Genomic DNA, 24579 nt, shown 5'->3' with positions numbered 1-24579 from the left:
CATGGGAATACTATCTCCTTTTTCAGGAGATATTGAGTTAATGGATCATTCAACTGAAACACTTTTCATTCTGTGGAGGAAACATATTTACGTGACCACTTTATTTAGCGATTTCTCTGTGACAAGACTAAAAACAAGTCTGAAAGTCAATGTCTATAGAGTTAAGAATATGCACTTTCCAAAAATAAGAATGCAGAAATATGTCCTGTCACTCCAATCAAGACTTATCCGAAGACATTTATGGAATGAAAGGGAAATTTAATCGTTGCTTGATCTGACTTCAGAAAGAGGCCTTTTCACTGCAGATTTTCATTATTGTGTATTTATTCATTCATTTATGTTGTTCGTCAATCTCTGGAATCCTTTGGAGAGCCATCTTTTAATTGCTAGAACTTGGGTTAGTTTTACAAAACCGATAGGGATGAATGAATTGCTATATTAATAGCTATATTATTATTTTGTATTATATTTTAATACCTATATTAATTTTAATCAAATAGGGATGAATGAATTGCTATATTATTATTTTTATTATATTTTAATAGCTATATTAATTTGAATCAAATATTGTGTTGTTTTACAAAGAAGAGCTTGTGGTTTTAAAGGCTTGTTTGTTTGAACCTTTTTGAGTTTGTTGTGATGATTCCATCCATTCCAATTCCAAATTAAAAGTGCAGTCATTTTTGCTTGGCTTGATTTGAACTTATAATCAGAAGCTTACAGGGAATCCTTTAACCAGTGACTTTGGAGTTGGTTTCTCTTCAAACATCTGACAAAACCTACAGGGATCCTATAATAATATTCCTCTGCACCAATGACATATAGGCCTACACATGTATTTCTCTATACGTTTTATCCAATAGGTAGTTTTTGATTAATACTTAAGGTGAAGACACTAAAGAGTCTGGTTTCCAGGCTATGCACAAAGTGCTTCACATGGTCCTATAGCTCTCTCTTCTGTGTACGCACTTAAACATACTCATGGCTCTGTGTGTTGGCTCAGACCTGCCACTATAAATGGGAAAGAAACAAGGTGGTTCAGACCCAGGCCATATACTATTCCAGCCAATCATCACATGGTTTCAGGAGCACAGAAGGGAGGGGCGTGATTTGATTAGCTGTTGAGTTCAAATATAAACCATTCTTTGTCAGAATCGAGGACTGTACCTTTAATAGCCTGTCAAATTTAAGGCCACCCAGGTTATTAGATTAGGTCTTCAGTGGTGTGTTTTAACAACCTTCTCTCCTTTCTCACTACCAGAGGGTGCCCAAAAGAAAAGAAGGAGTCCACCAACAGCACCATATGATGGAAATATACTCTCCAGCTGATACAAGTGGTAAAGGTATGTCTAGCCGTTCAAATATCAGCAATGTTGAACAGCAAGCCATCATAGTCTGTCCCTGTTAGTTCTTACATTTGCCTCACGTTTTTTTTTTTTTTTTTACATTTTTGCACAACATGAGCTAAACATTCAGTGTAACATGACAAAAACATTTCACTAACAAAGAACAGTGGAGCCATGCATTTAAAATGCACAGTTGGCGGTTGCATCTCATTGAGGCATCATAATACTCAATAAGGACACAATAGGGCCTTGTACATGTGTATCTGGCATCCCATTCTATAGGCTGTGTTCATGGTCCGTTTCTTTATTTAACCGGACCTGAACTGAACTGTGACACCCCGGAAAAAATAACTACAGTTATGGGACAAAACACTGCAGTTACACTGCATGTTTTCCTGAAGTACTGAGCAGTATAATAATATTTTCATTTCCAAAATATTTTGACAATTGAAGCAGTGCATATGTAACAATAGCGGCATGTAGGCTACGAATTTCACTGGTATAGAAAGACATTTTTGTGATGGGCATATTCTGATAACGGGTTGCCCCCCGCCCCTTCTGCCTATCACTTGTTCTCAACTAATACCTCCCTCCTGGCTGCTATAGTGATGCTGGGGGATTCATTTTCAGTGCGCAACGAGTGGAGAGAACTGGGACCACCTGAAAGTGCCATCCAACTGGAAGTGTCATCTACTCAATAAAACAGGACTTCACAAAAGGCAACTTTTCTTTTTTGTTATTTTTCTGTTTAAGCGTCGTTGGGATTGTTCAGCATGGAGGTAAACAACTGGAACCTTAATCCGAAAACCTCATGCTTTTGCAGCAGAACCGAAGACATGTACTTGCGTTCAGTTCGGACAACGAACTGCTTCTATCGGTTCAATAATGTTTGCCTTTGAAGGGTTTTCAAAGCTAAAGCGTGGCTGTTTACCTGAAATTAATTACTGTGTGGAGTGTGTCACGCCATGGGGAAAGAAACATAAGCTTGTCCATTATGGATTTAGTGCAACGAACTTTACGAACGTCCAATGCATCAGGTGACGCGAACGAGACCAGCACACTCATCCCAGCACCGCATTCTCAATGTGTGGCTGTTCTCATAATTATCGTGGTCTTTATCATCATTTTGTTGACAATCGTGGGAAATATCCTGGTTGTTGTGGCAGTGTTCACCAGCCGTGCGCTTCGAGCTCCCCAAAACCTGTTCTTGGTTTCTCTGGCATCCGCCGATATTTTAGTCGCCACATTGGTTATCCCCTTCTCTCTCGCTAATGAGGTTATGGGGTATTGGTATTTTGGCAGCACCTGGTGTGCGTTGTACCTGGCACTGGACGTGCTCTTCTGTACGTCATCAATTATCCACCTCTGCGCAATAAGTTTGGATAGGTACTGGTCCGTCACCAAAGCAGTGAGATACAACCTGAAGAGGACTCCAAGACGAATCAAATGTATGATCACGGTGGTATGGGTCATATCTGCCGTCATATCTTTTCCACCCCTTATGATGACAGAACATAATGAGATGGAATGTTTGTTGAATAACGAAACGTGGTATATACTTTCATCTTGCGTTGTCTCATTCTTTGCACCCGGTCTAATAATGATTCTGGTGTACTGCAAAATATATAGGGTTGCGAAACAACGCGCCGCCACCGTCTTTGTGGCTAAAAACAGTATGGAGAGGCAGCCCTCGCAATCAGAGACATTTTTTGTGCGAAAGTGTAAAGTCGAAGAGGACATCCCTAGCGTCAGTCGCTGCAAAGTCGAGCGTACGGGGGAATTGGATGACATCAATCTGGAAGAGCACTATGTCTCTAACAATAAACCAAAACCTTTTCGCTTTTCCAGCAGAAGAAAAGTGGAGGGAGCTAACGCATGCCCGAAGAAAAACGGTCGTTTATCTTGGGCTTCCCAGCGCAACTCGCACTTTCTGCATGAGCCAAGGGCTAGACAGTTGTCCATTTCGAAAAACAAAATCGCCCAAATGCGAGAGAAGCGTTTTACTTTCGTGCTTGCAGTGGTCATGGGTGTGTTTGTGCTTTGCTGGTTTCCTTTCTTTTTCACTTACAGCCTGCATGCCGTTTGCAGAGAAAGTTGCACGATACCAGACTCTCTTTTCACTCTGTTTTTCTGGATTGGCTATTGCAACAGCTCTGTAAATCCCATTATTTATACCATTTTTAACCATGACTTTCGAAAAGCCTTCAAAAAGATTATGTGCCATAGTAGGAGAGGGCCATAACCCGTGTGGCAAGTGAGAAATAATGAAGCATTTTGATTGAAGGTCCACAAAGGAAGAATATTATCCTGTTTGCGTCTGCAGCAAACGCATTTGATCTTTTGATAAATATGTAGCCTAGTGTTGTTTTGATTAGGCTATCCACAAATCATCACAATCCTGTGGTTAAAATCAATCCATGGCCATTATTCAGCTTTGTCAATGTCTAGAATTATGTCTTTGAATTGACAGGAAATTACATGTCAAATTTGCCAGTAAACCTCATGTTGTAAATGAGATTCAAAACCTTGTCTTTGTGAAGTAAAGATACTGTCAGCAGCAGAGCATATTAGGACTACTCTTGAACGTAGTGTCCATGTGACTCAATGTCCATAGTACTTGAAAATGTTCTCACCTTCTCACCCATACTATAACATAATAGGAAAACACATTTCAAATGTATTATCATTCACTGGGTGTATGTGGTATGCCCACATGAACAGTATAAATTATAATTAATTCATTTAAAAGAATATTGTGCTTGTATGAAACTATTGTTGATATTGAATCTGTGCTGTCTACATTTAGGCAACATATTATATAATACAGTCTGCGTTTTTTGTTATAATAATATTAGAATCAAATCATGAATGGCTTCTGAATTGTGTCTCAGAAGTGAGATAAACTGTTTGACAGGAAATTGAATCTCTCCTTAAGAGATAATATTTTGGAAAGTGAATGATAATTTATTCAAAATAAAAAATAATACTGCCAGACAACCACTTGAGGTTTCAGGCCTAATATTGTGTATACCATTGTACTGAACAGTGCTACATTCATGAAGCAAAGCCATTTTTATTTATGTAGCCTATCCTTATATAACTAGGTGTGTCCCAATGAGGTTGAAATTCCCATCAAGGGAGCTAAAACAAGTGTACAAAACCAACACAAGTATATCAGAAAGACAGGACATGGGTTAAACAGAAGACAAACATGGAGCTGGAGAAAAAGACAGAAATCAAAATTTTACGGGATTACAGTTAAGAAACGTTTAAAATCATCTGAGCTAATTAAAATACACAGTACCCTTCTTAAGTACTCCACCTATAAACTTACAGGAGTACAGAAATACAATGTGTATCGATGTCATCTCCATGACATATAGAATTCTGTCTCTGAAAACAGAAGAGCTCTCAGAATTCTGAGTCGGAATGCCTTTCTATATAAAGGGAAGCTCCATGGAATGATACAAAGAGTAGCTTTGTCAGTATGTGTGGGATGGCATTTAAAGCAAAAACTTAATCTTTGCTTGCCATCATTTAATGTCAGCTAATGGATATATCAGGAAGTGGTGTAAAACAACTGTATTGTGTTTAGTTCAAAGAAATAGCATCAATAGCAAAATGGACGAACACATTGATTTCTTATAAGTCAGAGGGTTTGTGTTGTGCCCCAGGGAGATTCAATAGAGAACATACCCTTCTGTACAACTTGTATTTATGGAAATATTTACATGAATACATACAGTACTTGAAACAAAATAATAGTTAAGAATCCATCTTTTTTTCATGTTTTATTATTAGGCTAGAAACTTCCTCCACATATAGGGTTTTTCTCTATCAAAGTCTCAAGTAACAAATCTACCCAGTATTTGGAGATTTATACCACACTACCCAATCAAGAGTACATAAAAACATTGTCACATCTATTAGAATTCTCATTGTTGGGGATGCATCAGAACACATTAGTGTATATTCTACAAAATATTCTTATTCTTATCATGATGTAAAGCTTATTATTGTACACTCCGATTTTTTGCCATGCGCGTCTCTTTTATTGAACAGTGCGCTCAGGGGTGTGGCAATTAACAACCTAAGGTGTGGTCTTGGCGCATTATCTAAAAACCGCTATCTTACACTATCTAAAAAGCATTACGCCACTGACCAAGAAAAACCTGGTCCACAGCTGAAGACGCACTGTCACAAGATGTAAGCAGCAACTCCTATGCAGGATAAATGTCCTTACGTTTTTTATTCAGTCATTCGAACATTATTGGGGTGAGTGTTGCTTTTTTCAGGCTATGTTTTCGATGGTAATCCATTGTCAGTCAATAGTGAAAGCTATTAACTGTGTGTATAACTCTTTTGTCTTTGACTATGACACCACGGTGAAGTTAGTTTCTATTTGCCAAATAATAGACGAGTGCAAATGTGTGTAGGCTATACTCTGCTATGTTTTAGTAAAGCATGGTTTAGTGGAATACCTGTATCTGATTGGATATCATATGGTCTCACGTGCAAGCAGATTCCTATAAGTATAAATAAGTATAAGTATATATACGTATACTCTTTATATACTCTTTTGATCCCGTGAGGGAAATTTGGTCTCTGCATTAATCCCAATCCGTGAATTAGTGAAACACACTCAGCACACAGTGAGGTAAAGCACACACTAATCCCGGCGCAGTGAGATGCCTGCAACAACAGCGGCGCTCAGGGAGCAGTAGGGGGTTAGGTGCCTTGCTCAAGGGCACTTCAGCCGTGCCTACTGGTCGGGGTTTCGAACCGGCAACCCTCCGGTTACAAGTCCGAAGCGCTAACCAGTATACCACGGCTGCCCAAGATATGCAGTCAAATGTGTCCCAGATCACCTTGGCAAGTGGTATGAGTGATCGAATTACAGTGCATCTTGGTTGTTTAAACCTGAATTAGTCACAGTGCTCCACTGTAGTCCTGTTAGAGCCGTGTACCACACAGTATGTCACCTACAGAGTGCACATCTATGAGGAGTACTGTGGTGACAGAATGCATTGGGTCATAACCAGTAATGATAATGTTGATGAAGATGATGATCATAATGATGATGTATGTCTGGGTCTTTCCTGGGGCTACCACTGAAATGAAACGGCATGTGATCAAAATTTCAGACAGCAGAGGGCTGAGGATCAGTGCTAAGGGTGAAATATGATGGGAGGGCTGCCACACCAGAACCATCGCAGCACAACCCAATCCAGCCGGCTGGCTGACCCTGAGGGAAGGCTGGAGCTGCACCTCACCCCAGGCCCCCAGCACTGTCTCTGGCAGGCCACTTGTCACCAGGGTGACAGCACAGACGTCTGTCTCAGCAGGCGAGCTATGATGGAGAATCATGATCCATTACTCCATGCCTTGCCTCTGGTGTTTTGGAGAGCATTTGAGACATTATTTACATCAACCCTTGCCAACCTAGGTCACCATTATCGTTATCATCATCAACATCGTCATCAAAACAGGCAGAGCCTATGTAATATCACAAAACTACTGTTATGTATAGAATGCCGGTCATTATCGGGAAATAGGTCCCGAAACATAGTTCGCAACAACACACGCTGAACTTGAATCAAACATTCTTTAGAACACAGCTGAGCAACCGTCTGCTTTCACTTTTGAATGAAGTTCCAGTACTTGCGGAGTGATATGAAAGACGTGACTTTAGAAGCACAAACCCCATTTTCCTTGACAGCGGTCTGTTATACTTAGCAACGGTCTGTTATCGAGAAATATAGCCTAGCAGACCACTGAAAGTTGGGAAGGCCCATTCAAGTGAATCGAGCATTCTTCAGCATTATGAAGAGCCGTGTAATAATAGTTATTATTATTAGTTATTCTGCTCTAGTTTTGTTTAGCACTGAGAATTATGGAATGGTGACTAAAAAAAGACAAAACTCTAACATTCCAAAATTTTAATAGATTTGAATAGATTTCACAGATTGAGAACTAATCAGACAATCTATGAGCTAGCCTATATCTTGGCGATCTAAAACAGGTGGCCACTGGTGAATAGCTTAAACACATTTTGGGGTTTTTCCAGTCCACACCTGGGGGTGGTTTTGTTATCAAACGTCGGCACCTGGCGCAATAAGGTTGGTCTTATGTTTCTTAATCAGTCATGGGTGTGTTTTGGGTGTAACATCCTTTAAACCAATGAAAATGACATCTGTCATTCCCTTTAAAGCTGCAGTGGGCAAGTCGGACAGATTGAGGGGACTTTTGAACGTTTTCAACTCTCATGCCCCTCCCCCACTACCACCGAGCACCCTCTCATCGAGTTTGTGCTCGTCAGTGCGCACCAGACTGTACCGTACTGTGATTGACAGTCAGATCTCACACAGCCCTGATCTGATTGGACCAGAAGAACCAGGAGCTGTGGATTTTGGGGAAAATATAACAGGCGGTAGGTGGAGGTAGAAGTGTGGGTCTTTTTCTAAAACCGGCTGATTTATGTTGTTCTGTCGGAGCATATTGTCGGTTTCAGTGAATATAATCAAAACAATCTTGCCAACTGCAGCTTTAACAGCAAACATGACGACTTCAAACAGCACATTGGTATTTTGATGGTCACCGGCGCAGTAGCCCTGGCCTACTGGCGGGGAAGCCCTGGCCTACTGGCGGGGCAGCCGTGGCCTACTGGTTAGCGCTTCGGACTTGTAACCGGAGGGTTGCCAGTTTGAACCCCGACCAGTAGGCATGGCTGAAGTGCCCTTGAGCAAGGCACCTAACCCCTCACTGCTCCCCGAGCGCTGCTGTTGTTGCAGGCAGCTCACTGCGCCGGGATTAGTGTGTGCTTCACCTCACTGTGTGTTCACTGTGTGCTGAGTGTGTTTCACTAATTTACGGATTGGGATAAATGACCAATGACCAAATTTCCCTCACGGGATCAAAAAAGTATATATACTTATACTTATACTTATTTATACTTATAGGAATCTGCTTGCACGCAAGACCATATGGATATCCAATCAGATACAGGTATTCCACTAAACCATGCTTTACTAAAACATAGCAGAGTATAGCCTACACGCATTTGCACTCGTCTATTATTTGGCAAATAGAAACTAACTTCACCGTGGTGTCATAGTCAAAGACAAAAGAGTTATACACACAGTTAATAGCTTTCACTATTGACTGACAATGGATTACCATCGAAAACATAGCCTGAAAAAAGCAACACTCACCCCAATAATGTTTGAATGACTGAATAAAAAACGTAAGGACATTTATCCTGCATAGGAGTTGCTGCTTACATCTTGTGACAGTGCGTCTTCAGCTGTGGACCAGGTTTTTCTTGGTCAGTGGCGTAATGCTTTTTAGATAGTGTAAGATAGCGGTTTTTAGATAATGCGCCAAGACCACACCTTAGGTTGTTAATTGCCACACCCCTGAGCGCACTGTTCAATAAAAGAGACGCGCATGGCAAAAAATCGGAGTGTACAATAATAAGCTTTACATCATGATAAGAATACACTTTGCGCTGGGTCAAAATAGGGCCCATTGTTTTACTGCACATTCAATAGGTTCTGTCTGCAGAGGAAGTTCTGGAGAAAATATGCCATTAAGTCACGGTCAGAGTAGAGCTCAAATCTTCCCACACCACTCACAACATACAGTAACCTCCATTTATGACAAAGGAATCATTCTTTCAAGGCTTCAATAATGAATAACTGTATCATATCAGGCACGTGTGCAGACAGATGCCAGGGGAGATGGAGGGAATTTTTTTGGAGCTGTTTGCTTTTTGCCAGTGCTCCTGGTCTCCAACATGTCAGCTCCTAGCTTATCGTAGCACAAATTAAAGAGGGTAGGGGAAGACTGACTGGGTCCAAACATGCTGGGAAGACTCAGACAGAGGAGAGAGAAGACAAACAACTGAAGAACGAAGAACTCCGGAACAGATTACAATGGCAAATCCATTAGAAGTCATTTGTGGATAGTCCATAACAGTGGCTCAATATGTGTCTTGTTTTTGTTCAAGCCTTTGAAGTTACTGTTGCTTATGAGTGGTATCGGTGCTGTGCGTCACCTTGAGGTTTTATTGTTTGTGTGTCTGAGGGAGAAAGAAATAAGGTGTCTTTAGATTCCATAATACTGTCAGACTGTCCCTTGGCTGGAGGTAGGGCATAAGATAATGGGTTTTCAGCTCTCTGTTTAGCAAGTAATAGTGGAGAAAGTCTCAGCAGCAGCAAAACAGAGTAGGCCTAGAGCTTATGTGGCTATGTTACATGTATGGTGTCATATAAAGGTAGACTTATAGCCTTTACATGTATAACCCTCAAAATCACAAAAGTAAATTAATCTAGGTCCCGCAGGATATTGTACTGGGCGCAGCAAATGATTGAAGACTGTTTTCACTAGAAAGGTGATTAAATATTTATCTTCACCATCAGTTTTGTGGACATGGGGTAAGGAACAGGGGAGGTGTATCAAATTGATCTTTGTCTGAGCAGGCAGTGAGGCCACTTCAAAGCAAAGTTGTGATCAGATAGCCATATGCCAAGCTGGTCAAAGTGCTTACAATTACAATTAACACTTACAATTATATTTGATCACATAACAGTTCAGCTCATCAAACTCAGTTGTTATTATGCCATTACCAAGCTTTTGAATTTAATTATACATGTGAAAGTGGTCCTAAAATGGATCTCTAAACCCCCACAAATTACCTTGTAGAAGTCCATTTTGTTTGATGTTTTTTTTTCCACACCATTGTGCTTGGTGACTGATGAGGATGGGGTCTGGTGCTTTAACTATATAGTTATTGTATAGCAAGTTAGCAAGGCCTAACACAGGAACAAAACAAAAAAGCATAGTGACATTTTGATGGAATATTAAATAGTAAAAGTATAGTACAAAATAGTAAAACCTTAAACATTAAAGTAAAAATAGTGGAAATGAGTTTTTTCAATGGCAGTGGTATCTGTCTTCACCTTCAGAAAACCCGACAGACCCACTGCATAGGCATTTTGTGAGCCTTTGATCTAAGTTGTAGATAACACACACTGGTTAACATTTAATACTACGGTGTAACAAATTGAAAGATAAACAACAGAAAAAAAGTATCATATTATTTTTTCTCAAAAAGTGGGTATAAAATATGGGATTTTATGTTTCAATGGTCTCCCGTACCTCACCAGCTGCCCCCCCCCCAACCCCCCCATGTCCCATTTACCATGAGACATGAGATCGTATCTGTTGCTGTGAAAAGGGAGAAAACATAAACAGATCGATCTCAAAGAGAGAAGAAGGAGAGCGAAAAGAGAGTGAACTTGTCATCCATTCTGCCATTCGGCCCTTTATTGGAGCGTCTAAGTGGCCTCATGGCAGCCCAGAGGCACACTTGAGAGATGGAATGCAGCTGGGACACAGAGCTCTGCAGCACTCAAATTATATTGCAGCTGTCATACTCCCCTGCCTCCTTCAAAAACAGCTTGGGGTATACTGTTTTTACTTGCATATATGATGTGTTGTGTATGTGATGGTGGTGGTGGTGGTGTGTGTGTGTGTGTGTGTGTGTGTGTGTGTATGTGTTTGTGTGTGTGTGTGTTTGTGTGTGTGTGTGTGTTTGTGTTTGTGTGTGTGTGTGTGTTTTTGTGTGTGTGTGTGTGTGTTTGTGTTTGTGTGTGTGTGTGTGTGAGTGAGAGAGAGAGAGAGAGAATGTGTGTGTGCTGGCCTTCTTTATCCTTTTCTTCCAACTACTGCATATCAGAAGGACCTCTAAACGTCTGTGTCTTGAGTATACGTTTAGGCTATTTGTCTGTGTGCCTCCAGTCCATGATGTCTGTATGAGAGGAATTCACATCGTTCATGAAAAATTCACTATTTACTTGCACATTGTTGGTAAAATAATTGACACCACAATAATTGTGCTTCTAAGATTTCTTGGTGCCTTCATTTTTTAGCAATCCTTTTTCTATGGATATGAAAACACAGTTTTCAGTTTTCTGGCAACTGACATAGCGACTGCTTGTCAGTGAAGCAGCAAACTACGCAAATCCAATTCCACTATCTTCCTCTATGCATTCATTCAAAAGTGGTGTGACATTCAAATGAGTCACCTCAACAGAAATTCAAAAGAAAAACTGAAGTCAACTAATGGGGACAGTGTTCGAATTATACCGTGAGCTTCGGGGGGTACCGCTATTTCGACTGGTGACGCCACTCTCCATTTTATATAGGCTTTACACACATGATTTCGCACTTGTGGTTCACAGTCAATTTTCCTTCGAAATATAGGTCATATGACCGTGGCTGGCTGGCTGACAAGTTAAAAGAAACTAATCATACTAGCAAGCACAATTTACCTTACACGTTATGGAAAGGGTTGGATTTGGGTAAACACTGTTTCAAGGTGCGCCCCGTGCGTAAAATTGCGCGCCACAGTCAAATGTTTTTTTGGTATAGCAGTGAAATGCAAACATGGAAATGCATACAGAGCAATAGCACGGAAATGGCAAACATGCAACTTAAATTTAAGATCCAGAATTGTTTACAGATGGGCCACAGAAAGTCTCCCGTTTAATAGCCAAGTTTACCTAGCCTAATACAAGACCAGCCTTTGGTTCATTTTTATTCGTTTTTCTTGGATAGCCTAAACCTGCCAAACATCAAGCAAATAAAAAAAATGACTTGTTCACGGTTGGAAAAAAATATCTTCACGTTGTTTAGCCTAGGCATTTCATATCATGTAGCCTAGTGCATTGTGCGCCTGGTGTTATATCACAAAACGTTTGTGCAGCAATATACGCTTTTAAGAAAGGCTGATCTCTAATAATGGCAACGAGGAAAGACATTGCACATCCAATTGATTATTATATGTTCACGTTGCGTTTATAACAAACTGCAGGTAACGTTGCAATTATGGGTGTATGGGCATTTGCGTAAAAAAAGGTTGAGAACCACTAATCTACATGCGAAATACCCTGTATATTAGTGCAAATTCCCTCTTGTTAAGACATTAAGAATGAAATTGCACAAAATGATAAATCGCCTCATTAAACCTCTCCCTGTGTCAGTATATCTATGGAACTCCTCCTATGGCGTGTGATTGTAGGCCTGATTTTTAAGCTAAGCAGCAGCGATGGTCGTGGCCGCTGAGTGGAAGGGAGACCTACGGTTAAACCATAGCGATCTTGCTACTCAATATTTTTCTAAGGTTGGCTATCACTATGTTACAAAGGCAGTGAAATATTAGAAAAATGTATGGCCAGTTGGCCACTGTTTGTTAACCCATTTGTATCAGGCTTTTGCAGCCTACACTGTGCATTTGTTTTAATTCGTCAGTATTATATAATAGCAAATAACACAGTCTGAACGTACCAGAGAAATGGTACAGCCCAATGGGGGTGAGGGTTTGAAAATCATATTTCATTAGATTATATCCTGAATTGTTGGTATGTGGTGGTAATACTGCATTTAATTACATGCCATGTTGGATTACATTTTATTACATATATATTATATACATATATTACATATTATTTTTCAGTACCCCCCAAACTATTATTTTCATCCCTTTTGGGGGGGGGGGTCCAAGTCTCATCTAGGGGGGTCAGACCCCCCCAATACCCCTCGTAATTCGAACCATGGATGGGGAAAAGATGCAAAGTTGAACTTCTTCCAACAGTGCAAACTAGAGAGCCTAGAGCCTAAAGAGCCTAGTCCTGCAAACTAAAGAGCCTAGAGCCTAAATAGCCTAGTCCTAGTGCAAACTAGAGCCTAAAGAGCCTAGTCTTAGTGCAAACTAGAGCCTAAAGAGCCTAGTCCTAGTCCAAACTAGAGCCTAAAGAGCCTAGTCCTACAACAGCCAATGGGGCATATATGGATAACAAGGAGGACAACATAAATTTAAAAGCACAGATCCTTTAAAGGTACACTATGCAGGTTTAGGTACTTGCCGACTGTATAGCTCCCTCTAGAGTCGCTATGTATTTATATTTTACTCTGCTGTTGTAAATAGCAAACTTCTCATGACTTGTCCCCCCTGTACACAGTGAAAATGCTTTCGTTGTGGGGGTGAAGGAATAACAACACGCAAAAATATATCTCCAAAGAGCTATATCTATTGACAAGGTAACGTTTCACAGTTCTCATGAAATTTGTCGGGCCGCCGTTCTTGAAGTTACATGGCTGGTTTTCTCGGTAGCGACTCACTACGTCTATGCTGTATAGCTATGCTAGGTGAACAATTTGCCTATTACAAGTTTGTTAACCATCAAATTGGCTTCATAAAGGTTATATTAAGATGAACATCTTGGATAGTGTTCCTTTAATTACAGATCCACCGCAGATATTATTCAAAAATATCCTAAATGGGATGGGGCCTTTATGTTTATGTTTTAACTTTATGTTTATGTTTATATTTAAATTTATTAGCAGACGCTTTTGTCCAAAACAAAGTACATTATATTTTAACCAAGGACCAAACGAAACACACCAGAGAGGTAGCTCACCCCTTCCTTCAGTATTCCCAAAGAAACCCCACACGGGGTTTCATTTTTGTTTGAGGGAAAGGCTGCCCCCACTTCGTTTCACTGCCCCCACTTTGTTGGTTTCAGAGCCTGGGCTGCCTAGAGAGGCCGTGTTTTTCACAGTGTAATCATGGAATGTAATATATTGCTATTTGTTACATGTTTTTTACTTATTGAGCGATGTTTTGATTAATAAAATTGAAATTGAAATTGAATGAGCTGCTAGCGATCATGAGGAGATTGCTGAATGTGACAAAAAATGTTATACAATCACTGACTGCACCTTTAAATTGAATCAGTTAAAATTAATATTTTGCCAAGGCTACTGTTGACAAGGCTACTGTTTGATTTACCATTGCCTGTGGAACAGGAGTGCAATGGTAAAATAAGTGGTGGATAAACTATGAATTCTGTGATCACGGTAAGGTGGACTGCGCCATGCGGTATCGGATTTTTAAACATGTTTGATGATGGTGGAGGTTATTGTCCTATGTTTATAACAATACCAGTGGTATTAAATGGTTTCTTAAATGGAATATTGATGAGTGTATTGTGAATGTGGATAATACAGTGTGATTTCTAAATGTTACAAGTTGCATTTGGTGAATAAACTCTTTTGAGAGGTGGATAAACTCTAATGAGAGTTGGATACACTCTATCTGAAATTTCAGTGGTGGATAAACTGCGTGTACTTGCCTCCAATACAGCCATGCTGTGGAAGAAACAAACTAATAGCTTGTAGAGTGGGACAAACTCATATCTAGTATGTAGAATGGCAGAAAGCCAAGGATTAATTGAAAGTTCTCCTGCTCAAGAAAGAATTATGGGGAATGAGGCTTCCATGTTTGTTAAAGTACTATTGTGCTGCTCAGCTGAGACCTCTCACATGTTGATGCAACCCTGGTTATATTGCCAGGTGGAAGGAGCTTGAGTTGGAAATATCTATAATCCCACTTCAATTGTATCAGATGAGACACTAACCAAGCAACTCCTAGACAGAGCAAATCCACATTGTTAGTCTATCCTTAAAGTGGAAAGCTACCAACTCTGTGACTTGGAGGGACTTTTGTTGGAGGAATTTAGCTAATTTCTTTACCTCCCAACAAAACGACATAGCACCACTAACTCAGACTGTTGGAGACGCTGTCAGACCAATAATGTGAATCATTATCATATATTTTGGTCCTGCCAAGTCCTGGACGCCTAAGGGAGGAATGTTAATCAGATTCAGGAGGTTTTCAGAACCACTGTCCACAAGAAACAAATGCTAAAGCTCACAACTTGATAGTCTTGATAGCTGCATGTAAAAAAGCCATTTACTTGTATGGTAAGTGACTAAAGAACTAGACTTCACTGATTGATGATTGCATGGACACTGTTTTACAAAACATACAAAATGGACATATACTCCCTCAGTCCCGTGCTACACCTTGTTCACAACTGAAGCGCTGCATTTGCGCAAAAATAGTTTTAGAAGACAAGTATAATTTTTCTCAAACGTGTCACTATCACGTCTGGTGTAGCCAATTCCGTTGATTATAGTGGCAGTAGTTAACTGTTGCAGCAGACCCTCTGCGCCTGGTGTAGCCCCCCTATCAGAATCCATCAACACCAATTTACCAACATATGATTTGGGTGGATTGTCTTTGTAAGTACCCAAAGAACTGACTGAATATTTGAATTATAGATTTGTGTAGATCTATTATATGTTGTGCATAGTTCTGTTTCTGGTACCAGATAGGTCTTCAAATGATTAAGCCAATGATTAAGAAATTAAAAACTGCATACATTTAGTTAGTTAGTTACATAACTGTTACATTTAGTATGCTATTTGGAGATACTACTGTGATTTCTTTATTTTGTTGTTTCTGAACCTCTTGGCCAATATAACATGTAATAACTAGACGTGTAATCTTTGTATGTCCACTACTTTTTTATTTACCGACTTTCCTTTCATATTCCTGTAATTATTTTTCTATGAATCAACACTGACATGTGCATGTGTCTCCTTCCTGTGAATATTAAACATTGATGAAATATAGAGCTGTCAAAAAAGGAACAAAGTATCTTCACTGTAAATGTCCTATGATAAATCCTCAGAAAACACCATTTTACCAAAATGTACAGTGATCCATGTAAGTTCCATCCACTCTCAACATAAAAGGAATCGGTGCACCAGCAGTGATAGGATTGAAGCACGTCATACAAAATTCATGGCTGCATTTTAAATTGTCATAAGGTGGCCTCCGATGGTCTCATCGGTTGTCTGCTCTGCTGCCCTCTTTTCAAAATAGCGATAGCTATAGCTGCCCTCTTTTCAAAATCGCTGATAGCGATTCAGTGTCACTTCAGTTCACTCGTCGATGAATAACATATTTTCATGAGGAAAACTGCTTATCGGATAGGACCCTCATCTTGATAAGGCCTCTTTAGAAAACATTGCCGAGGATACAGATTGGTTTCTCTCTCTAGCCCATAGTCTTTCTGAGAATCAAGCCAACACTTTGAGAAAGCACATCCGCAGTGGTCTGCAGGGGAGGACGAGGCAAGGCTCTTCTCATGCTCTGATCCATCATGAAACATGCATTGTGCGCCAGGAAACACTTCTTCTGCTGGCACGATCCAACTCAAACATCCTATTTCCCTCTATTTGAAAGCAAATACAAGAATAAGTGAATAAATATGGGGATCGGTCTCATATGGGCCACCAATCTCACTTCTTCTCCAGAGCCCAGATAGTAACATTCAGTCGCGATGGGCATGTGTTTTCCCTGGAGAGCGGATTTTCTCTATTCTCCAAATTGGCATTTTCCAGCTCATTCCACTGGAAAAATAAACTAGATTTTACCAGGGCAAAGCACATGGAGAGCTGGTACCATGGGAGTATGGGAAAGGAAACCAGATTTATGCAGCTGCAGAAATCTGACCCCGGATCTTGGTCCATGTCTGCTCATATACCGGTTTACCAAGAGGAGAACAGTAACCGTAGTAACCAAGCAACAGTAACCTATATAATTCCTTCACGACTTCGACATTGCATGGCCCTGAGTATTTGATTTCAACTCTCTTTGTGCAAGGGCATCTGCCGTTCATACACAGAGGCGCACCTTGTCAACAGGCAAACCAAGCAAATGGTTGGAGCCCCGAGCCGCTAGGGGGCCTCCGACCTGGTCTCAGCGCGTTTGCCTGTGGGTCAAGCGAGAATTTCGTCCATAGATATTGAATGATGTATTTTGCGTGCTCCTGCCCTGTTGTACAAACAGTACGTGCATACTGTATGTAGGCCCTATGCTATGGCCTTATGAACAGCGGATCTGTGTTCAAAAAAGTTCAAAGAATCCGCACATATTTAGGCAACTGTGGTAAACTTCAATCGAGGGTGCAGTGATGACGGATCAACATCGGATTTTGGCATTTAGTCTACTCAATGAGTTATAGTAGGCTAATGTTAATTAGCAGAAAGATTTAACATGGTTTGCTACATATATACGACAGTAAACTTCAGCTAGCTAGCGGCAGTTACAACTAGTTAAGCAAGGAGGTGGTTAACGCTATGTTTGTATTAGGGCTGTCAGCCATAACATGTTAATCGCGATGCAGTAAGGACCAAGCATACGCGTTAATTTGTTAGAACCCGATTGACGCAAAGTGCGTCAAAAAACACACCCTTTCTTCTTTGTTACATTGCTCCGGAACTGTTCATTGCAACGAGATAAAACTTTTATTGCGCGATAGAGCAGAAGTGGGGCTTTCCAAAGAGACTACGTCTATGTCTGTAGATCAAGTATGAAAATAAAAGAAAATCATGAAATTAAATTAAATTGCATCATATTTACAGTCTATACTTCTCTGCGTTCACCTGCTCACCCATTACCCTCCTTTGAATTACTCGCAAACCCGTGATCGCATATGGCAAGCATATCAGATGAAAGAGGAGACACAGGGCTATCCATTGGTACCATGAATATCGATCGATCCTTTTGGCTTATAAAAACAGACGAAGTAACTGCAAAATAATAACGTCATGTACACAAACCAACGCTGCACACCCATTACTCTCGTTTCAAGGGCGCGGGAAGGGGGGTACCCCCTGCTGGCAGGAGATAGATTAAAAAAAATATTATATACATGTTTAAATAATTACTAATTCGCTGTCTGACATTATTTATATTTTTGTATGTGAAATGATGAGTCAAATAACAAAAAATGGTTATGGATAGGTTCGAATATAGGCTACTAAAAATGAACAGTTATAGAGATCAACGTGAACGTGAGTCAGTTACTGTAAGAACCGTAGCGTGGTTTCAGCTAGGCCTAGGCCTATGTGATAGCGATCTACGGTTGATATAGGTCTACATATTCTATGCGATTTACACGTTCAAAAAAGCATTGATAAGCTGAAAGAAACTTTAATTGTGTTTTACAGTTTTGCAAAATTAATAAATGTATAGCTAGTGAAATCATTTCACTATCCTAGTCGCTAAGATAAAAATTATTAGGACACTTGCTGTGGAGACGACACACTTTAGGCTATTCAGAAATGATTTGCGAGATCATTGCAGCCTGATTATTAGCCTATATTTAAAGCCAAACATCTCTGGTGTGGTTTTGACGATCAGAAGATTTTCCTTCAGTGCTCGAATTACATGGGAGCCAGAGGGAGCCGAGCTCCAATAGAGTGAGGACTGGCTCCCATGAAAGCAACAAAGTCAAAAATCTGAGGGGGTCTCTGATATCTGAAGGTGTCTGGCATTGTAATTTAATCTTAAACAACCGCTCATTATCTATCCCTGTTCGATCTCTTACCATTACAGACGTGAAATTAAAATATAGGCTGCTACGGGACGTAGACCTACCCTACGCTCTTGAACGCAGCATGATGACACTTCACCACCACACCACTAGACTAGGCTATATGAGCAAACCGCATACGATCGATTTGACAGCACTCGTCTGAAGTCTGAAGAAGTTACCCTGCTTTGATGAGAATGTTTTGTGCATTTACATAGGCGTTCATTGGGCTAGCCTACATGGGTTGATACGTGCGGAAAAGTCCTGTTTGCTGTTGAACTTGCGCCTTACCCCTTCTATGTTGATTAACAAAGCCATATATTATGGCCCATAATGCAGCTTACTTCAATGATTCTGTGAACTGATCTGTAGCTATCCTCGGTCATTCAGAGCTCCGGAAAGTTCCCAGATATTTTGAAACACCTGTTAGCAATCTGATGGCAGAATAGCCTATTCAATGGCTACCCGACAACATCAGTGCAAATTCCAAAATTGTTCGTCTATTTATTCCCACGGTTCAACACACGAGACGACTGAACGCCCAGGTGTTGTTACTATATGCACATTAGCCTATATACTAGAACATAGTTTGGCTGCAATGGCTTTATTATTTTCTGCCAGTTAGTGCATTTTCCCTGTGTATAAGTTATACTACATGCATTATTGTGTTTGACACTGAGGATAGCCTATCTGAGACGTTGGTCTGCTTCAAATGAGTTAGCCTACGTTGTGAAATTGAGAATGACAGAGTAAAATTTAGTCTCTTTGTATTGTGAAATTAAAATTAAATATGGAATATTTAAATCAATAATATGTTGAAATGAATGAAAAGGAATCAATTTTTATGAAAAATCTGTCTATTGTGTGCGTGTGTCTAGGCCTATCGTGCGCATATAGGCTACTGCACAAAAGCGCCACTCGCGCCTAGGCTATTTACTGTAATTGTATCGCCATGTTAGGCTATGCGCGGGGTGTGCCAACTTTTTATGAGAGAGAGACCCCCTTAAAGACAAAAAGATCATTCGGGCCCTGTTTTCCTTAGCTATACTGAAATAGGCTATGATGTCAAGTGCGCTTCTGTGGGGTTAGGGTGGGCGAGTGGCTTCGGATTGCTGTCGCGGAACATTGGAATTTGAGACTGCCCAGGACTTTTCTAAAACTTATCTCTATCACCCGCACACCGCACTAAAATGACGTATTTAGCAGTCAAAATCCGAAACATGTCCAGGAGGGGAGAAATCGTCGGACATCCATTATTTTTGTTATTCAGCACCCCTGGTCAAAAATAGGTTCCCGCGCGTCTGTCTCGTTTGAATTACTCGCGGACCCGTGATCGGATAGATATGCCACGCAGATGAAAGAGGAGACAGAGCTATCATTTGATATCAAGTACATACTTCTGGGTTATAAAACAGACGACGTGACAGCAAAATAATAACTTCATATAGCTGGACTTGCCCCTCGTTTACGAATTTTTGTCTTTTTGTGGCAAAGCATGTTTATAATCCAACTGTGGCAAGTGGTAGAGATTGTACACAATAGCTGACTACGCCACGATGGGACTTTCACCCAAAGATATAATTCAGAGATTAATATCCTTAACCCAGTAAGGCACTCAGGTTCGTAGAACTGACAGAGACATGGTTCCATAAAAACAATTTATTTTTACACTGTAAATTCACATACACATAAAACAGGAAGAGGGCTGAGGCTTACCGGTGGGAGGGCAGTGGATAATAATGAGTATCCGAAGGAGGCACCCAATCACACGTGCTTGGTCACACACACACACACACACACGGCAATGATACACTCAGTGAGAGACAAATGTCACAGCACACAAAGATGGGAACCCATCACCACCAGGAACTGCTCCCACTTTCGGCTCTCAGCACCTAAACAGAGGGGACGGACAAGGATTACAGACAGCTCACATAAAGTGTAACAAAGTAAATCAAACAACCAATAAAACAAACAGTCACACTAAGGATCCGCAGCTTCACAGTACGTACACATTACGTAGGCAAAGCAGCAGAGTTCTTATCAATGTAGCCAATTGACAGCCGCTCCCCTGCTACATAGTGATCCCTGGAACACACAAAATACTCACTTAAAACGGGAACTACTTGAGTACTTCACTTCGTACAAATGGATATAGCATACCCGGGGACTGCACTGGACGCACATCCAGCCAGCGGGAGGCCAATGCCGCACAGGGAGGGGAAGACTCTACGACAAAGCACTAAAGGCTCTGGCATGGTCCTGCGTCACATTTGCGCGTGTCCAAGACGTGCGTCATTTTTGCCGTGGACGTGAAGCATACTCCAATTTCTGCTGTCCTGAATGCGCGTTAAATTGTTACGGTTAGCGCCTGCGCACTACGGATTAACTGTGATACTCTGCCCCACCAACTGGGGGCGGTACGTCGAGCCTGAAAGTAGGACACAACCAGCAAAAAAGCCTGAAACGCCTGAAGAAAAGAAGAACTTGGGATGTGCGAGCACTAAACGAAGGAAGAGCTGATGAAGGAAAAAGCACCACGAGTACGTTCGCCTGTCTGCTGGGAAGTTTGATAAGCTGGCCCATCGCATCGCTCCATTTATCATCCACCAGAACACACACAGCACACCTGTTGGTATAGCTGAGAGACTAGCTTAGCCTACTTGCTTATTAGGCTACTTAGCCTGTAGCTTAGTGACTCGGTGCTGCGAGGGCAGCAATATTGGTGCGATACAAAGTAAAGACATTTTTCTGAACACATGCAGCAGTGTCATGGTAAGAAAGAGTTGTGCGTACAGATGTCCTCAATTAAATTTGTATTGAGTCTTCACACCTGCCTCATACCAAAAAGTATGAACCAAAAACCTGTAAATATGACGTGTCAATAAAAGTTTTGAAGTAACTATTTGTGTTCATAATGTATGTCTCACTGTGATAATGGGTGTATTTAGAGCGAGCGGTAGCCTAGGTTATTCCTTCAATTATTATTATGATAACATTATCCGGTGTTGACAGGCGAGTTTCGAGATTGAGTTCAGCATTGTTCAGGAGTAGGCTAGGAGATAATGATTGCACCTGGGAGAGGTAGGCTACATTCCCTTTATTATTATAATCACTATTGATAATGCATTATATAAGGAACAGGCGAGAATGCATCTCGATCAGCAAGTGTTACATGGGTTTCGCCTGAGCGTTGTAGATAGATACCTTTAATTGGCTCTGGGTTTTGCGATTTGATTTCAGCATACGCTCATTTTTAAAAGATGCATTTAATCCGAAGTCATGTCAGCTCTCTATGCAGGGAGTAGGGCTGTCACTTTTATTCAAACATGACGTGAAATATAATAAGTGTGAGTAACAATATAAAAAGACTTTACCAGTAAAATAGCACAGGAAGCGTGATCATGCCTGCGGCGATGGCAATTGTCAGGGCGGTAAAAAGGGGCGGGCCTTTGACGTCTGGCATAACACAATGAGGGTCCTTGAATTTAAATAGAGGCACTGTTGTACTGATTGGCCCATATCTGGCTACCGAGAGCCACTCACGATGCCGCCACCTGTGCTTGAATGAAAAGTGGGCACTGCACCACTTCATTCTGCTACACAACGCTATCGTGTGTTTTTCTATGGCAAAGCATGTTCATAGTCCGGTTTTGAAATCCTACCAAATTCCTGCATGGCATCCAATTCAAGGCTCACATTGCATCCTAATTTGTTCAACAAAGAAACCCCTTTTTTGCCTCTACTTTGTTCTTGGCAATGCAGTAAAAAGATGTTGTAGAGAATCATTATGAGTGCATACACCATGCACTCAAAGTTATATTTTGTGAGATACATGTCAAAATATAAGAATTTTTATAATACACTTTTTGTATTTTTATTATTTAACATAATAACCTAAAGGTGATATAACATAATGGTGATAACACTTGTCGGTAGGGCCCCCTTGGAATTTTTGCTTGGGGCCCCCACAGACTCTAGAATCGCCTCTGTTCATACAAACATGGCCTCTTCCATCAAAGTGTCTCAGCCGTATCTCATCAGCTCAGCAACAGCTTATTGCATGCTGTGTTCCTTGTGTGTGTGTGTGTGTGTGTGTGTGTGTGTGTGTGTTTTTGTGTTATTATCATTCCAGCACTGTGGGTCTTTGTTGTGGCTGTGTGGAAATCTTTTTTTCTTATTTGCCGTACAACAACAAAGACTCTGTTGTTCTGTTGTTTTCCCATTGTACACACTCAGAGCTTTTCCTTGGTAATATTTACATGCTGTCGAAAACCTGACTCACTCATCTATAAATTGGCTCTGTCATACAGCAAACCAATATCATATTATGATAAAATCATACAAACTATTGAATTGTATTAGAAGGAACATAGGAAGAGGTTACTGCAGTGTGTCTAAAGATAACTCCTGGTCCTGGAGACCATATAAAGCGTTTGCCTTGTGTTCTGCACTGATGCTGCTGCCACTGCCGCAGAACGGATATATGTTGCCTCCTTGAGTTCAACACCAAACCTGCAATCCATAATGACACCGGATGAGAGCTGGGTGTTCGTGGTTAATTAGAGGGTGTGCTTCTGACATATGCTGCTGCACACTACCAAAAACCTTAAGAGTTGAGTGGGTTGAGAACTGAGCCCTGGCCAAGACTACAGCAGTTAAACGCCTTCACTGAATACTCCACACATGTTTCATAAAGCCCCTGGATGATGGCAAGTACTGCAGTGCATGGGAAGCTTAGCATTTAAATGTTTCTCCACATTTCTGTTTTGTTTTTAATAGTTCCAAAGAAACATTCTATTTTTGGGAAAATGATACTTGTGAAGTGATACCTGAACCCGATGAGTCATCCCTTGGGATGAAGAGCTAATGAACCTACTGCAGACCGTGGAGCCATCTGACCTGAGTGTCTGTGTGTCTGTCTGGGCTTGCGGACAGACGTACAGCACGACCACATCATGCCAGCTGTCAGTTGACCCACTAAGAGTAAACCATGCAAAATGGCAGATCTCATGTTCACGGCATGGATGTTGGTCAGTGGCGCATGAAGCCAAATCCCCGTCCCACGACAGGCACCCCTTTTTTTTCTCCCCCAGTCTTCTGATTTCTGTCACGAATGTGGAAAAATTAGCATAGCCTTAATCTGCGGGATAATTCAGTTCTGAGTAGTCCACCTGTCTGCCATTTTTGCCTGTAAATTGCCATTGCCATTAAATGACAGGCTGTCGTCGCAGTGAAAAAATGACACTTCACCAGTGGTTGAGAGCAGTCGAGTTGTGTGGGAGGTGTATAGATGGGGGGGGGGGTCATTTTATCAAGGTTTTTCAGGGCTGATTAACAAGTTGTTGTAATTACAGACCAAAAGGAGACTAACCACAACCAAATTTCATTCTTAAATTGATTCATCCTTCTGTTTAATTGTATGTATTGCATTGAAAAAACACTGAGGTTTCTGCATTCATTATGGGATTCAAGTCATGCATCCACACATCACATTCATGTGCAAACTTATGCAGCTAAATGAACACGTCTCATATAAAGACCTTGGTGAGGCGGAAAACCTTTACCCCCCTGTTGAGGTATTTCATACAATGTTGACAAAATCTCATTATGGAGGATTTATTTTGTGAAGATTGTTGGGGAAAATGTGTACTTTCAAAAACACATCAAAACGGTCTATGTCAGCCTCTGCAGAAAGTCTAGTCTCACCCAAGCCTACTGACATAAGATTGCATTTCAGTGGCTCTTTGATCTCAGAAGAAACCTCCAGAAGAAACGATATTGAGTGGAACTTCAAAAAACGTAAGTGGAAACTGAAAGTGAGGCTTATCAGAGCTTAGGCGTTCCCATGTAGACTGGTCTACTGCCATGCACCAGAGAACATCCATGTGCAATTCGATTCTCTTGATCCTGGTGAATAGATCTTCCCATGGGTACCAGGA

At 40.9% G+C, this 24579-nt stretch overlaps 1 protein-coding gene across 1 annotated transcript; it reads left to right on the top strand.

Moving 5' to 3' along the window:
* The first annotated feature begins 1848 nt into the window (after window positions 1-1848).
* Window positions 1849-4173, top strand: adra2db (adrenergic, alpha-2D-, receptor b). Its single transcript, XM_042092156.1, has one exon. It carries the CDS (start codon window positions 2341-2343, stop codon window positions 3586-3588), a length of 1248 nt encoding a protein of 415 aa, XP_041948090.1. The 5' UTR covers window positions 1849-2340; the 3' UTR covers window positions 3589-4173.
* Window positions 4174-24579: the final 20406 nt, after the last annotated feature.

Source organism: Alosa sapidissima, chromosome 5 (assembly GCF_018492685.1).
Source record: "Alosa sapidissima isolate fAloSap1 chromosome 5, fAloSap1.pri, whole genome shotgun sequence".
In the NCBI taxonomy this organism is placed as follows: domain Eukaryota; kingdom Metazoa; phylum Chordata; class Actinopteri; order Clupeiformes; family Clupeidae; genus Alosa; species Alosa sapidissima.
The sequence above is the reverse complement of the archived record's forward strand: the minus strand, read 5'-3'. Positions and strand labels throughout refer to the sequence as shown.

Excerpts from the sequence above, each read along its gene's own strand:
- adra2db (XM_042092156.1), top strand. The coding sequence starts at position 2,341 with ATGGATTTAGTGCAACGAACTTTACGAACGTCCAATGCATCAGGTGAC.